Source organism: Phoca vitulina, unplaced genomic scaffold (assembly GCF_004348235.1).
Source record: "Phoca vitulina isolate PV1807 unplaced genomic scaffold, GSC_HSeal_1.0 scaffold33, whole genome shotgun sequence".
Classification (NCBI taxonomy): domain Eukaryota; kingdom Metazoa; phylum Chordata; class Mammalia; order Carnivora; family Phocidae; genus Phoca; species Phoca vitulina.
Window position 1 is genome coordinate 15,249,036 of NW_022589736.1, and position 14,058 is coordinate 15,263,093.

Here is a 14,058-nt window from a genome sequence, read left to right on the forward strand (position 1 = left end):
TCCCCGGTGTGTCTCATGACATAACTGGTCATGTCTGGCCCCAAATACTCAAAGTTTGAGTGAACTCAGCTTCCCTTCTTGGATCTTAGGGAGGATGCAGAAGAAATTGCCTCCAACTTTCCCCTCTCCCTCTAGAACAGGGCTTTTCAAACTTGGCTACTCATTACGATCCGTCGGGGAGCTTTGAAAGATCTGGATGTTCAGGCCACAGCCAGACCAAATAAGTCAGAATTCAGGGGGTAGGTCCCAGGCACTGGTATTTTATAAAATGTCTTGGTGACGCCAATGTGCGGTCAAGGCTGAGAACCGCGACTCTAGCAAAACATAATTATTTTAAGATCAAATTTATACCAGCTCTCACTTTGCTTCAGAATGTTTTAAAGGCTGCCAAAATGTCATTGTTTGCAGGGACCACCAGCATTCAGACCATCTACAGATGACCACTGATGTCTCTTTGTATTAGTTATTAAAAATAAGAGGGGGCTAAATGCAATCGGATCTTGGAACAGAAAAAAAAAAGGGCATTCGTGGAGATACCGGTAAAACTCAAATGAAGTCTACAGTTTAGTACCAATAGTATCAGAGTTTACTAGTTCCCATGCTAATCTCTCAGTTTTGAAAAACGTCACACACTTTGTAAACTATAACAATTCGGGAAGCTGGGTGGAGGGTCTGTGGGGAACTCTGCTCTTTTTGCCAACTCTTGTGAGTTTAATTATTTCAAAATAAAAAGTTAAAAAGTGAAATTAAAACAGGGGAAGCAAGTACTAATGCCGCAAAACTGCAGATTAGCCAACGATATTAAATATCCTGGGGCCCAAAGTTGTGCCTGGTGGATTTAGGCACTTTATTAAAGAATATAACCTGATGGTGTGAGAGAAGCTTAGAGAACCTTCCAATTTCCTGTCTTCCTTCTGCTTTTATAGACCTCGTCTCCAGCCCCATCCAGATCCTACAAAATGTCATCAACAGCAGTTAGTACGAAAGGCCTTGCTGGCCATCGATGACCTTAAAGTCATCTAGTCTACTATAAGGAATCTGATACTGCCGGGGGGATCGTACACTTGTTCAGTATTTTACAGCTCACAAGCCCTTTCCAAATGTTAGTCTTGTTTGATGTGCATTAGGAAATAGGCAAATCCACAAGGTACACCATGGGCTGTAATAAAAGATGGAACTTCAATTTCTTTTTATTATAGGAGGCACAGTGTTGCACCTGCATAAATCCCTCACCCACACACACTGCACATCATAGTACACACGCACAATTTGAACACACGGCTATTAAAAGATTCTATATGTTGGGGGTGCCTGGGTGGCTCAGTCAGGGAAGCGTCTGCCTTCGGCTCAGGTCACAATTCCGGGGTTTCAGGATCGAGTCCCACATCAGGCTCCCTGCTCAGCGGGGAGCCTGCTTCTCCCTCTGCCTCCGCCCCCTCCTACCACTAGTGCTTGCTTTCTCGCTCTCAAATAAATAAATAAATAAAATCTTTTTAAAGAAATAAAAGATTGTATGTGAGTCTGGCAGCGCCCAGAGTGAGGGCCAGAGATGCCTATCGCAAGGCTAAGTGCTCACTGACGCGCGACTACCAACCTAGGCGGGGGCTCAGCTGCAGGCACAACTTCATGGTGGCAACTGTCCTCCTCCCTCCTACCAGGAAAAGGAGGAAAGTTCAGATGACCCACAAGGCCATCAGCCAACATCTGTTGGCCCCAGGGGTTGTCAGGCCACAACTGACTGGGCCCTGAGTCACGGCCACCCCTTTGTTTCTGTCTCCTTGGCTAGTCCCTTGGGGGCTCTGGTTCTTGATTTCTGCGGGGCCCCTGACACTAGCCGGGTCCCCGTGAGTCGGGCCCACCTGGCAGCTGCAGCCTTTGCCCACTGAGCTCCCATCAGCTTTTGCTGCTCTGACACTTGCTGGATGGATCCTCCCGCCTGGCCTGGGGTGAAGGGGACGGGGGTGGCCACACTCTCCCTGGACCCTGCCAGAGGATGGCTCCCATCCTCCCTTGACTTCCCCCCACAGAGCCCTCCACACCTCCAGTTCCATCACTCAAGGGAGTAGGACGCTTCCTGGCAGCCTGGCCTCACACGCATGTGCTCAGGGGCACACTCACGCTTTCCTGGCCAGCCCAGAGAACCGGGAGCACTAAGATCGACGGCACACAGGCTGGGTTTTTTTGTTTTGTTTTTAAGTAGGCTCCACGCCAGCATGGAGCCCAATGTGGGGCTTGAACTCACGACCCTGAGATCAAGACCTGAGCTGAGATCAAGAGTCGGACGCCTCACCGACTGAGCCACCCAGGTGCCCTGAGGGTGACTTCCTACCTTACAGCTGATTCATTCTGGCCTGTGCTGTTCAGGCAGAGATGTGCAACATTCAGCAGGCGTATTTCTTCTTCGCTGGCCTGGGACAACATGCTCATTCTTTGATTCTTGTTTATTCAAAAGGGAAGTCTAATTGGGGCTCATGCAGGGTGCACGGATCTTTTACAAGAGTAAACATACTCGGGCAATGTGAACAATGGGATATGATTAATTGAAACTTCTGGTTTCCTTCTAATTAGTGAAATGTATGACTAGCAATTTAGAGGGTTTAACCGTGATTCTCAGGGAAAGGGGTAGAAAACATCTACATCTGTGAATGTAGTTGCGATGTATATTTGTTTTAAAGCATTTATTTTCTTACTATGCTGGCTCCTTCCCACCAGGTTCCTCCAGCTCCCAGCCGTGCTCACTGGCCCTACTTGTAGGCACAGTGATCATTCTAGACAAGGGCAACTCTCCTGCTTTCCTTCCTGCCCAGTTCCCGAGGCCGACCTGGCCCCTCCTGGCTTTCCTGAGGAAGACAGAGCTCTGCTCCCCACGCCTGCAACCTGGTTACACCACCACGTGAAACGTTGCTAATTTAGAGGGTGAATGTTCCAGTTCATCCAAGACAGTCCTCATTTATGTGCCCTTTTACTCACACCGTCCCAGGGCAGACATCAATCAGATGGCCACCCTGCCTACTTGCAGCTCCTGAGGCTAAGTGCACCCGTGTGCAGGTACATCTGATGACCCTTCCAACTGTCCGATGTGGGCCCCTCCTGCCCTCGTGTCTGAGTCTGTCCTGCCTCGATGGCACCATCTTGATGGAGGGGGCACGCGCCCCCCTCCCCGTACTGTCTTGTCCAGCCACTAACCTAACCATTCTCTTTAATATTCTAGGAAATCGTCTCTGTAATTCTAAGCATTTGGAAAGAGAGAAAGAGAGAGAGAGTGAGTGTACACAAAGGAAAAAAATTGTGAAACATTTCCTTTTTGCATTTTATCTAGGAATCTGTGCAGGTATTCAACGTACTCTTTGGTAACAGTATATTAAGAAGGAAATTGAAATTTTAGCAAAGATATTCCTTGCCTGGGTCGCAAAACGCCACTTTATAGAGCCAAATTGAAAACCACTGAAAACAAATGTACTTTTCATCAGATGAATGATACGAATTTTCGATTTTTTTTTTTTTTTTTTAAGATTTTTTTTATTTATTTATTTGACAGAGAGAGACAGCGAGAGAGGGAACACAAGCGGGGGAGTGGGAGAGGGAGAAGCAGGCTTCCCACCGAGCAGACAGCCGGATGCAGGGCTCGATCCCAGGACCCTGGGATCATGACCTGAGCCGAAGGCAGACGCTTAACGACTGAGCCACCCAGGCACCCCCGCGAATTTTCGATTTTTATATTCTCTTTCAGCCGAGACAGTGAAACTGCGTAGATACTTTTCATTTTGAGTTTATCATCAAATTCATTTCCTGTTACTGTTACTTTAACATTGGAGAGAAATATTTAATTTCCAGAAGTTTTCGTTTAACTCTAATAGGAAACAAACCCATACAAAATCGACTTAAAAAAAAAAATAAACATGTCAGTTCTGAACATGGACCTGCTTGATTATAAGGACCAGTTTACCTAATAATTTTATATGAGCATTGCCCTAATTATATCCTTTGGCTGTTCCAGGCATGATCACAAGGTCTTTGAAATTCGGACGATGAACTTGGACCGACCCCATAGCACAGGACCCAAGCGGCCCGCTGAATGCACTGTTGACAGATGGGACAGCGCAATGTCAGGGTCTCACTCTCCCTGCAGGTTTGGAGGGCCCGTGGCGGCACTTACGTCTCATCTGTGAAGGCTATTCCAAAGTATTCCTTTTCCTTCAGATTGAAGTGAGAGGCCACGAGGTCCAGCAGCTCCTTGGCCAAAAGCTTGGGCTGGAGGAAGAGTAAGGGGGAAAAAGGACAAGTGAGTAGAAGTGACTTTTCCTAAGACACGCAATCTCAGGTTGATAGAATATTTTAAATGGGATGTCTCAAAGCTCAAGTACATCAACACAAATGATTTTTGGAAAACCCACAGGAGTAGGCAACGAGGACGCCTCCGAGCAAAAAGCCAAGCACAGGGTGACGAACAGGTGGAGATCGTCCGCCTTGTTGCCCTGGTAGTTTGTTCTAGAACAAATGGTACCTGCTCTTTGGCAAGCTGTCCAGCCCTCCGGCTCTTCTCCCCACACAGGAGAACATTTTATGCTGCACCAACAGGAAGATGCCTTATATGGATATATTTTTATGTATATACACGTAATACATAGTCACATAGTATGTGCTACATGTCACACCCTGTTCTAAGCACTTGTATTACACAAATACCAGAATCTCTGCTCCTCATCACAACCCCAGGAGGTGCTCCTGTTATTAACTCTGTCATATGGGGCAGAACCAGGCACCAGAGATTAAGCAAGTGTTGGGACTGGGATTTGAATCCTCGCTCCAGAGACTCTGCCCTTGACCACTCTATCCACTCCATAATTCTGAATAACAAACATTAAAAGTACCCTCCTCCAGGAATGTTAAAATTAAGGCCAAAGAACCTTGGGATTGGAATTTAAGCATAAATGACAAATTCACCCTCCAGTTGCCTTTCCAAAGGAGAAGAACAGTCTTTATGTGAGAGTGTTTTTATCATAAACTCTTTTTTAAACACCTCTGCCAATCTAAAGGAGTGTGCCAGAGATTTAGGCATGAAACCACCGTCGAGGTCCATATTTTTTTTTTTTTTTTTAAGATTTGAGAGAGACACAGCACGAGAGGGAACACAAGCAGGGGGAGTGGGCGAGGGAGAAGCAGGCTTCCCGCGGAGCAGGGAGCCCGATGCGGGCCTCGATCCCAGCACCCTGGGATCATGACCCGAGCCAAAAGGCAGCCGCTTAACTGACTGAGCCACCCAGGCACCACGACAGTTTAATGTCTTATTTCACTTTCTGAGTGTTGCTATGAACCACACTGAGTCCCCTTCCAAATCTGTATGTTGAGGCCCTAAATCCCCTCTGTGGTGGCATTTGGAGATGGGACCTTTGGGAGGGGAACTGGGGTTAGACGAAGTTATAAGGGTGGCGCTGTCACGAATGGGATCAGTGACCTTACGAGAAAAGACACCAGAGAGATTGCTCACATTCTCCCTCTCCACCATGTGAGGACACAGGGCCAAGTCAGCCGTCTGCAAGCCAGGAAGAGGGCCCTCATGAGAACCCACCCAGGTCGGGCACCCTGGTCTCGAACTTCCAGCCTCCAGAACTGTGAGAAAATAAATTTCTGTTGCTCAAGCCCCCCAGGCTGTGATATTTTGTAATGGCAGCCCAACGTGACTAATTCAGGTACACTTCCCTTTAATTCAACAAATATTTACCGACTGTCTAATGTGTGCAGGGCACCTAGCCAATCCTGCAGGACACAGAGAAGTAAGTGGCACATAGCACCTGCCGATAAGGAGCGCTTATCAGGGGCACAGCCTACGAGCTCATGTTCATTTTAAAATGCCAAAGCAGATAGTTTCCTTTGCTGTCTCACTCCTGGGCTCACAGGGTAGCAGGGTCTGGGCCTCCATGACCATCAGTTTACCAATAAAAGCAACTGGAAACGACAGGACTGGGCTTGAAGCTAGGGCAGAGCGTCCTCTCCCTGGAAGCCGGAAATCAACAGGAGAATCTATTAGGATAAACTAACACTATCTAATGTATTATACTTCTGCTCATGCTAAAATGTGAAAAAGTGAATAAGTAATCCCTGTAACCAACAGGGAATTCAAGATTTTCTGTAAGATCCTCCTTCATAAACGGTAGACAGCCTACCGTGGGGATCCGGATGCGGTGGGGTAAACGTGGCTCAGCTCAGGATGTCACCAATCAATTACAAAGTAGATCAAAGGGGGGTGGGGTGCGGGCTGTGTTTGCTGCAGGCTCAGCACTACCTCCAGCCCCCCCCCCGCCCCCGCCCCCGCCCCGGAAGGTCCCTGGCTGCCCAGGTACAGAGCATTTAATGCAGAGGTCGTGACCGAATGTAAGGTAGGTAGGCTGACTTTTAAATCGCAATGCACCATACTTTATCTATCCAAATGATTGCTATTCCTTTCAAAGTAGTCACAGTATTCCTATGATGCCTGCTAATTCTTAAAACATTTTTGATAATCTTTTGGGTTGCCTTTGAAGCTCATGTCATATTTGTAAAAGCATCCTCACTGGTGATAAACTTTTTGCACTCAGAATGGAGTTGATTTTTTTTTTTTCTAAGTGGCAAAAGTTACTTAAAGTCGAGTGTAGTGAGTGGGACAGAGGGGGAGGAGGAGGTGGTCCAACTGGTTTTATAAAATGAGGTGTGACTATTAGGTAATTATTGTGGGTTCTTGGGGTTTATGGTGAGGTTTCTGACCCCAAACTGAAAATGACAGAAACCAGATTTCCTTCCCTTTAAGATTAAATATTAAAGCCAACATCTCAATGGAACTGATCAGAGACACATAAACTCACCCAGGAAGGGAAAGAATTACTCTCAGGGCTAGTACAGTTTTTCTGTAACGTCATTAAGTATAGTAATCATTCTATGGAAGGGGTGGGGTGAATGGAAGGTGTGCGGGGGGAGAGGGATAGAAGGGGGAAGCAAATGGGGTCTTAGCCAAGAGGGCTTGGATACTGGGGCCCCAGCGGTAAGGCCTCTTATAGGCCAGACATGGAGGCAGGGGGCTACTTTAGCTGATCATAGGCAATGCTCATCCATGTAACTCTCCTTCTAACGTCGTGCTTTCTAAAGAACTCACCGAAGCCCTACTATGTCCTAAACATGGTGCTGAGCACTCTCCCATACGATCGCCTTACCATCTAGAATAAGATCCTATCGTTCCTTTGCCAGTGGAGATTTTGAGACTTAGAGATGGCAGGCAGGCAGTCCTCGCTCTCACAGCAAAGCCAGGATTCCAGACAAAGTCAGGCCAGACTCAAGGGCCATGCGCATCACCCCTCTGCCATCCTGCCCCTGCTGACTCTCCTTCCTGGGCGGGAGGTCAAGGATCACGTGCCCCAAGGGCCCCGTCTGGGTGGGGGCTGTGCCGCTCACCGGAAGCCAGTACACTCAGTATGGATTTACACATTGGTACTTTGAACTTGGGTAATGTGGGTCTTCCCCCGAGGATGAAAAGTCATGTTTCTGAGTCTGCAGAGCTTAAGAACTGACTCGACATGCTGAAGAAATCACCAGAGTAATGGATGCCATTCCAGGAGCCTCGTGGAGACAGATTTCTGGCTTCTCTGTGGTGACAGAGCCCTATGATTTAGCCTGAACCACAACCCTATCTACAGTGGGAAAACGAAATTTCTTGGTGACTCCTCAACTGAGCAACAGCAACACCACTGGATACATTATCATCTCAAACTAACCCTTTTAAAGGACTGTACCTATCTGAATGCTCATCTTCGGTTAAAAAATGAAAAAGGTCAGTCCCGTTGCTTTACACGACAGTTATGATGGGTCACATGCACCACTCTCAGTGAAGAAAAGCCTAAATTTATTACACACAATTTACAAATAGGCAGATAAAGGCACTGAAGGGAAAGAGAGCGGATGCAGAAGACGCTGAGGTTACAACTTCTGAATCTCATGCCCTTTGAAAAGCCACACTCTTCCATCTACTGTCACGGTGAGTGGTGACAGCCCGGCGGGGAGCTGCTGATCGCTGGCAGGGAGGGCTCCGCTCCCACTGACCTGACAGGTGTGTAGAGTGAGCGGTTAAGCCACTGTGACATTTGGGGTGGTTTGTCCTCACAGCACAACCTCGCCTATCCTGATTGATTCAGGCACCGTATCAATGACTCTTTAATTCTCTGTATGGTTGGTTTAAAAACCACTTAAGGCATCAGCTCTGTGATTTCCCGATCTTGCAAACGGAGACAATATCCCACCTTGACATGCTAGTGATTAATGAACTACATTGTTCCGAACATTTCTTCAACTCACTTAGAGAAAGTTGCTGGGTAAGCAGAAAGCTTTATGCCATTATGTACTTTCAAGGGATGTTTACAGAATCCTGCTGATTACAGTTTGCTAGTTACTTGTGCTATAAACATTTGTGGGGCTTTGCAGGGACCAGGCTGGGAGCGAGGCCAGAAAGGCAGCCGGTGGCCCAATCAAGTTCTACTGGACACACTGGGCAAGCTGAGCGTGTCTCAGGTTAGAAGCAGCCTGTTCTGGGTCACGGGTGCTGTCCTGGCCCCAGGAGGTCAGTACATTTCAGACTGGCTTTCTCCCAGCCTGTAATTAACTACGCTCGCTCAGTAGTCTCTCCCTTTTCATTTTCCTTTCTCTTCTCAGATTCTTTTTCCATTTGTCCTTCTAAGTTTTTATTCCTCTTTATATTTGACAAATAGAATCTCTTTATAAATGTCCCACTCGAAATGTGCTGCCTGATGGGAGCTGCTCAAGACACTGGCAGGATGGCCTTTCTGGGGCTAACAGAGCTTAGAAACCTGGGTTTTGGTCACATTCTTCAGGGAAAAGGGCAGAGTAGCTCTTTGGCATTGCAATGTGGCCCTACCACCCAGATTTGAGTTCCCCAGGGCTCTCGACTATTCCAGGGGGAAATGTGCTCATTCCCAGCACACACAGGCTTCCAGAATAGACCCTGTTTCATGCCTGGTCTGCCTTCCAAGGTGGGACATGATCAAAAGAACACTTCACACAGAGGGGGGGCTATGAACTGCTCTAGGGATGTCCCCAGGTGATGATCCTTCCAGATGATCACCGTGAGCCGCCTTGGCAGAGCCCAGAGAGAGGAACTGGATGACCAATGGCACCCTGGCTCCTCTCTAGTTTCCCACATGGTATTTTACCATCACTATGAACTTAACACGGCTACATCCCAGACGGATGCTCTTAGACAAAACGTACCACCTCTCTGAGCCTCAGAGTGCCCATTTCTAAAATGGCCAACTAGGTCCATGAACTGGATTCCTGCCTTAAAACATCCACCTTTATTTTATGCATCATTAATGTCATTTCTTGCTTCCCTAAAAAGTCCAGTGGAAATCTAGAGGGAGAGAGGGGTGCAGAAGGGCAGCTCCGAATACATGACGTCTGAGTTCATCGCCCCTTTGAAGCCCCTGCCTGTTATTGTGTTCCCGAGCAGCTGGGAGCCTGTCTCCTGCCCTCCCCTTGCCCCCGGGGGCTCTGCAATAAGCAGGCAAGCGCTTGTTGGCTGCCCATTATTCCTGGGGAGGGGGCGCCCGTGATGGAGAGAAAGCATGAGGTCATTCTGCACGGGGACAAGGGTCCGGCAGCACTCCCCTCCCCAGTCACCCTCTTGATGCTCTGGCTGATTAGCTTGGGTGGGAGGCTGGCTTCCTTCCTGTGCTCAGAGCACAGCCCTGGGCTCTGGGACAGGGGCAAAGGGAGGCTGGGTCCTTTAGGCAGGCTGATGTGAAGAACAATGGGGCCTGGGGGCTTCCAGGCCCCCCCCCATAGGTAGCAGGGGTCCTGAAGTTAAGTTGGTCCTGCCAGGGAGAGCATCTCTCTATTCAGAGGTCCCCATCGAGCCTGAACCCCAATCCACGAGAGGATATGAGACAAATGCTGTATCTTCAGCTTAGGAGTGGCCAGCAACGCAACTTGTCTGCAAAGCTAGCGTGGACACGGCCGACTAACAGCTTCTGTCCACGGGTGTGGCTTCTGTCCCATCACTGCCTGAGGTGCTTTACACAAACCGATGGGTCAGTCCTCACCAGCAGCCCAGGAGTAGAGGCCGCTATCACCCCCACTTGGTGGGAGGAGGAAGCTGAGGCACAGAGAGAAGTAACTGGCCAACCCCCCACCCTAGTAACCGGCACATCTTAACCCTACAGCAAGTGAGTGCAGGTCACTCTGGAAGGCTGAGTCGTATAAAGAGCACGGGAGACCATTTACCCACCCCACTCAACTTAGAGGGGAGGAGACGAAGGGTCACGGGGTGGAGAAGCCTATCCAAGGATGAGGGAGTTCACCTTGGCTGCTGGCTTCCTGGCCTCTGCCCCCCAACACTGTCCTTCTCGGCAGGCCTTCCCCTGCCCGGTTCTGGGCTGCAAGCTGCATTTATATCATCTAATTTAATCTTCAGAACAATCCTGCAGTAGTTTCTGGAGGAGGACACGGGGGCTTACAAGTGCTAGTGTGTCCAAGGTCACAACCCCCCAAGGGCACAGAGTATATGCAGAGCTTACGTCTGTGAGTGGCTCCAAAGCTTTTGGCTTTAACGACTGGGTACGGATCCAGCAAGTAACCAACAGTGCCATCAGGAGGGGACTGAGCTGCTTTTTCCAAATGCAATAGAATTTTGCCAGACAATAAGTTCCTGAAGGGCAGGGATCAGGTTTTTATGAAATAGTGTAGCCCTGCACCCCAGCACGGGGCCCGACACACAGCAGGTGCCTAATACAGGTTTCTCATTGGTGGACTGGGATAGACTGAAGGGTCGCGTGGTTGACTGTTACAGCAGCCTGGCGGGGAGGCGGACCGCGGGAGAGGACACCCACATACTCTCTCAAGCACAGATCTGCCAGGCAGAGATTGCGTTGCTGCACCAAGAAGAATCCCAAGAAGGGATGCATCACGTCCGTGTTCCTAACCCCTATTTCAGTGCACCTCTTCCTCCTACCCTGACTCCTCCCTGATGCCCACTAGCCCACTAGGTCACAACCGGCTCCTTTAATGGCCTCCCTCCCCCGCCTTCCCTGTTCCCTCTCCTGCCAACAGACTGCCACTAGCTCGGAGATGGGGACTCCAGCAACAGCCCTCCACCTCTGTGCACTTCCCGGAGAGCATTCTTTCTACAATACTATTTTATCCCCTTGTTCTCTTCCTCTTATTTCCACATGGTTTCTTCCACATTTCGCTGAGAGACAGCCTGGTCTCAGGCCCCGAAAAGTTGGGGCCGCTATCCGTCTGGGAAGCTGCGTCCTTCTCATCCCTGCATTTGAATGATGCCCAATGGGAAGGCTTTGACAGGCGTACATAATTACCGCTCCTCCAGAAATGCAAAGTGCTTCTGCCAGCCGGCTGGGGAGCCTGCTTTAGTCAGGCTCTGCCCCCCTTGGGACTCTGGGAGGGTGGGCAGGTGTTCATTAGGGAGCGCCTGCTGATTCACATAGTAACCCCCAGACTCCAGCCCGCTCACGGCAATGTCACAAGGACTGTTCTTCCAGGGTGGCTCTCCTTGGCAGCCTCTTTGCAGTAATGAAATAACTGTTTCACTGAGGCGAAAACACAAAAAGACACACAGTCGTCAACTTGGCTCTTCCAGGGATGGCCGTCAAGTTTGCAGTCCTAACTCTGAGATATTTCTAGCAAAGAGGGGGATGCCGAGGTTCCTGGGATTCAAGCTTCATCCTCCACAGGCATCATGTCTACTGCTTGTATTTTTTTTTCTTTAAAAAGAAGCCGGCTCTACAACTCCGTCTTGACCCCATCTTGTCTGAGAGTGAGTAATAAGTCACGAGTTTGGGGTGTAAACTGCCCATACATTCACTGGGAGGTGAAATGAGTTTTCTCCAGGACCAAATGGGCAGATTACTTTTCCAGTCGGCCAAAAGGTACCAGGACCCAATTCGAACTTGAGGTCTTTCTGACATTGCATGCTGACCTATTCTCTTTGCTTGATGCTCAGGGAAGTGTGGAGAAGAGCGATGTTCAACAGCGCACGAAACTGGATCTTTGAAGTTGGCTGTCTCTGGTACATACAGAGGCCACGAAGCCTCAGGCCGGCTTCAATCATTCCAACCATCACTTTTATGGTCCGCAGTGGCTAGGAGCTCTTAGGAGTGTTGTCAGCGAAGGCACTGTATGGCCATAGGGCAGAGAGGACCAGCAGAGGTGGAACCATTTGCTGGGGTAGGTAATTGATCTGCTACCTTTCCAATGTCACGGAGAGAAGAAGTGGCGCTGGTAGTCCTCTGCCCTGGGTGTGGCTGGTGTTCAAACAAGGTGACCCGCCTTCTAGTAGGACAGTGGTGGGAGGGGGGGGAGAGTCTCCGGTGGTGGGGGGGAGTGTAAGTGTCCCTTCATGATATCTGGGCAGTGGGCTTGTAGTCAGACCACAGGGCTTGGAAACACAATTGTACCCTACGTGTATGCTGCTCGGCCTTTACTTTTGCTTTGAAACATGGGGACAATGTGAAGATCAAGACAGGATCGTTTATAAAGAACCTGGTGCATGAAAGGTGCTCTAGAAAAGCAGGTTCCCCTTTTCTCCTTCGACCAGTAACTGAATCCCCACACAAATCACTGAACTTCTCATCACTTCGCCAAGAAACCCACTCTGATCAGAATCTCAATCCTCTTTTTGATTGAACTGTCACACCCTTTATGTCAGGAACCATGAATCAATGCAGTACGAAGTAAGGAGGCCAGAAAGCAGACCACTTCCTGTGGAATGCAACTTATCTGGGGAGACTTGCCCTAAATGGCACACCTCCTCCACTCCCGTGTCCGCTCAGTAAGACCTGCCTCATTCCCTGGAGTACTTTACCTCCTCCCATCTGTCCCCGCCTCCCACTTCTGCAGGGTTAAAATGACACTTATTGGCTAGAAGAAAAAGAAGTGTCTCTCCAGCTCCAGGGAGATGCCTGGAGACAAGGCACCAGCTTTCCATTGTTTGTCAGCATTTTATTTGGAAGTTCCTCAAGCCTCCTCCCTGTGGATCCTTCCCCCCGTTGCTCCTGCAAACTGTTGGCAGGTACATGCTGGAGAGACAGTCCATGCTCTGCTGATGATGTCATTTTCAATATGATTAAAACGGTACTCCCCTGGGGGTGGGAGCGATGAAAAAGTGCAGGTACGGGTGTCCCGGGAGGCAAAGATCAACTTTGCTGAAAAATATTTATTCCTGAAAAGCAGTTTCATTAAAGTCAGACAAGCAGCAATGCCAAAGGCACCACAGCCCCCCCCCCCACCATGCTAATTAAGTGGATGAGAACAGATGATCCGCCGCAGGGTCCAGAGAAAAATTGTGCGTTCGTAATATCCTCGTTCTCAGATCAAAAATATTATTTTATTATTTACCAGCCCCCCGCCCCCAACCATTTCCAGGTTTGGAGAAGGCTTACAACATTTTAAATGGTATAAAATAGGGGGGATTAAGGACATATAGAAGACAGAGGCCACGGCAGAGGATCGGGCATAGGAGATAAACAAACTCCGGCCACCAGCAGACCTGACGAGGTCACACGGGCAAGTTCATCAGCAGGCTGAAGAGGCTGGCGAAGGTCCCACACACTTCCTTCCCTGGAAGTACACCAGACAAGGAATTCCCCGTACAGTCCTGCACGGAAGGGCCAGCAGAGAGCATGTCTTCCACCTAGTTTCTGGGACTGAAAGAAATGCAGCTCACGTTTGCTAATTTAGCTCCCGACAAGGCACCGTGCACCGTTTCTGCTGCTTGGAGCGGACTTTAGAGCCATTTCTCACTACTGGATGCTACATTCTGGGAGAGGCCTTAGATATTGTCGTAAGTGAATCTGGCCAAAAATTTTGGAGGCAATATTTTATTAGATTTTAAACACATGCTAATGTCAGACATTAGCAGTTTGGCATGGACGTTCTGTCTTGATTTGAAAGCCAAGCCGCCTAAGAAACGCGAAGTCAGTCCCCATCCAAGCAAAGAGAAACAGCCTCCTGCAGACCGATGAGAGGAAGGAACCGTGTTTAAAAAAACCACGTTCAAAAAAGTGA

General features: G+C 49.0%; 1 protein-coding gene across 2 annotated transcripts in view; it reads right to left on the bottom strand.

The window, feature by feature from the left end:
- FRMD4A (FERM domain containing 4A) overlaps positions 1-14,058 on the bottom strand; it is a 319,871-nt gene that overhangs the window by 150,287 nt on the left and 155,526 nt on the right. The window contains exon 1 of one of the 2 annotated variants that reach the window (XM_032425608.1): positions 4,157-4,274. Coding sequence is in view for 1 of the 2 variants with exons in the window: in XM_032425610.1 (XP_032281501.1) it covers positions 4,157-4,251 (95 nt within the window). In the remaining variant the exon portion in view is untranslated. Of the gene's footprint in view, positions 1-4,156; positions 4,275-14,058 lie in introns of those variants that run through there. The other variant, XM_032425610.1, reaches the window with a different exon arrangement.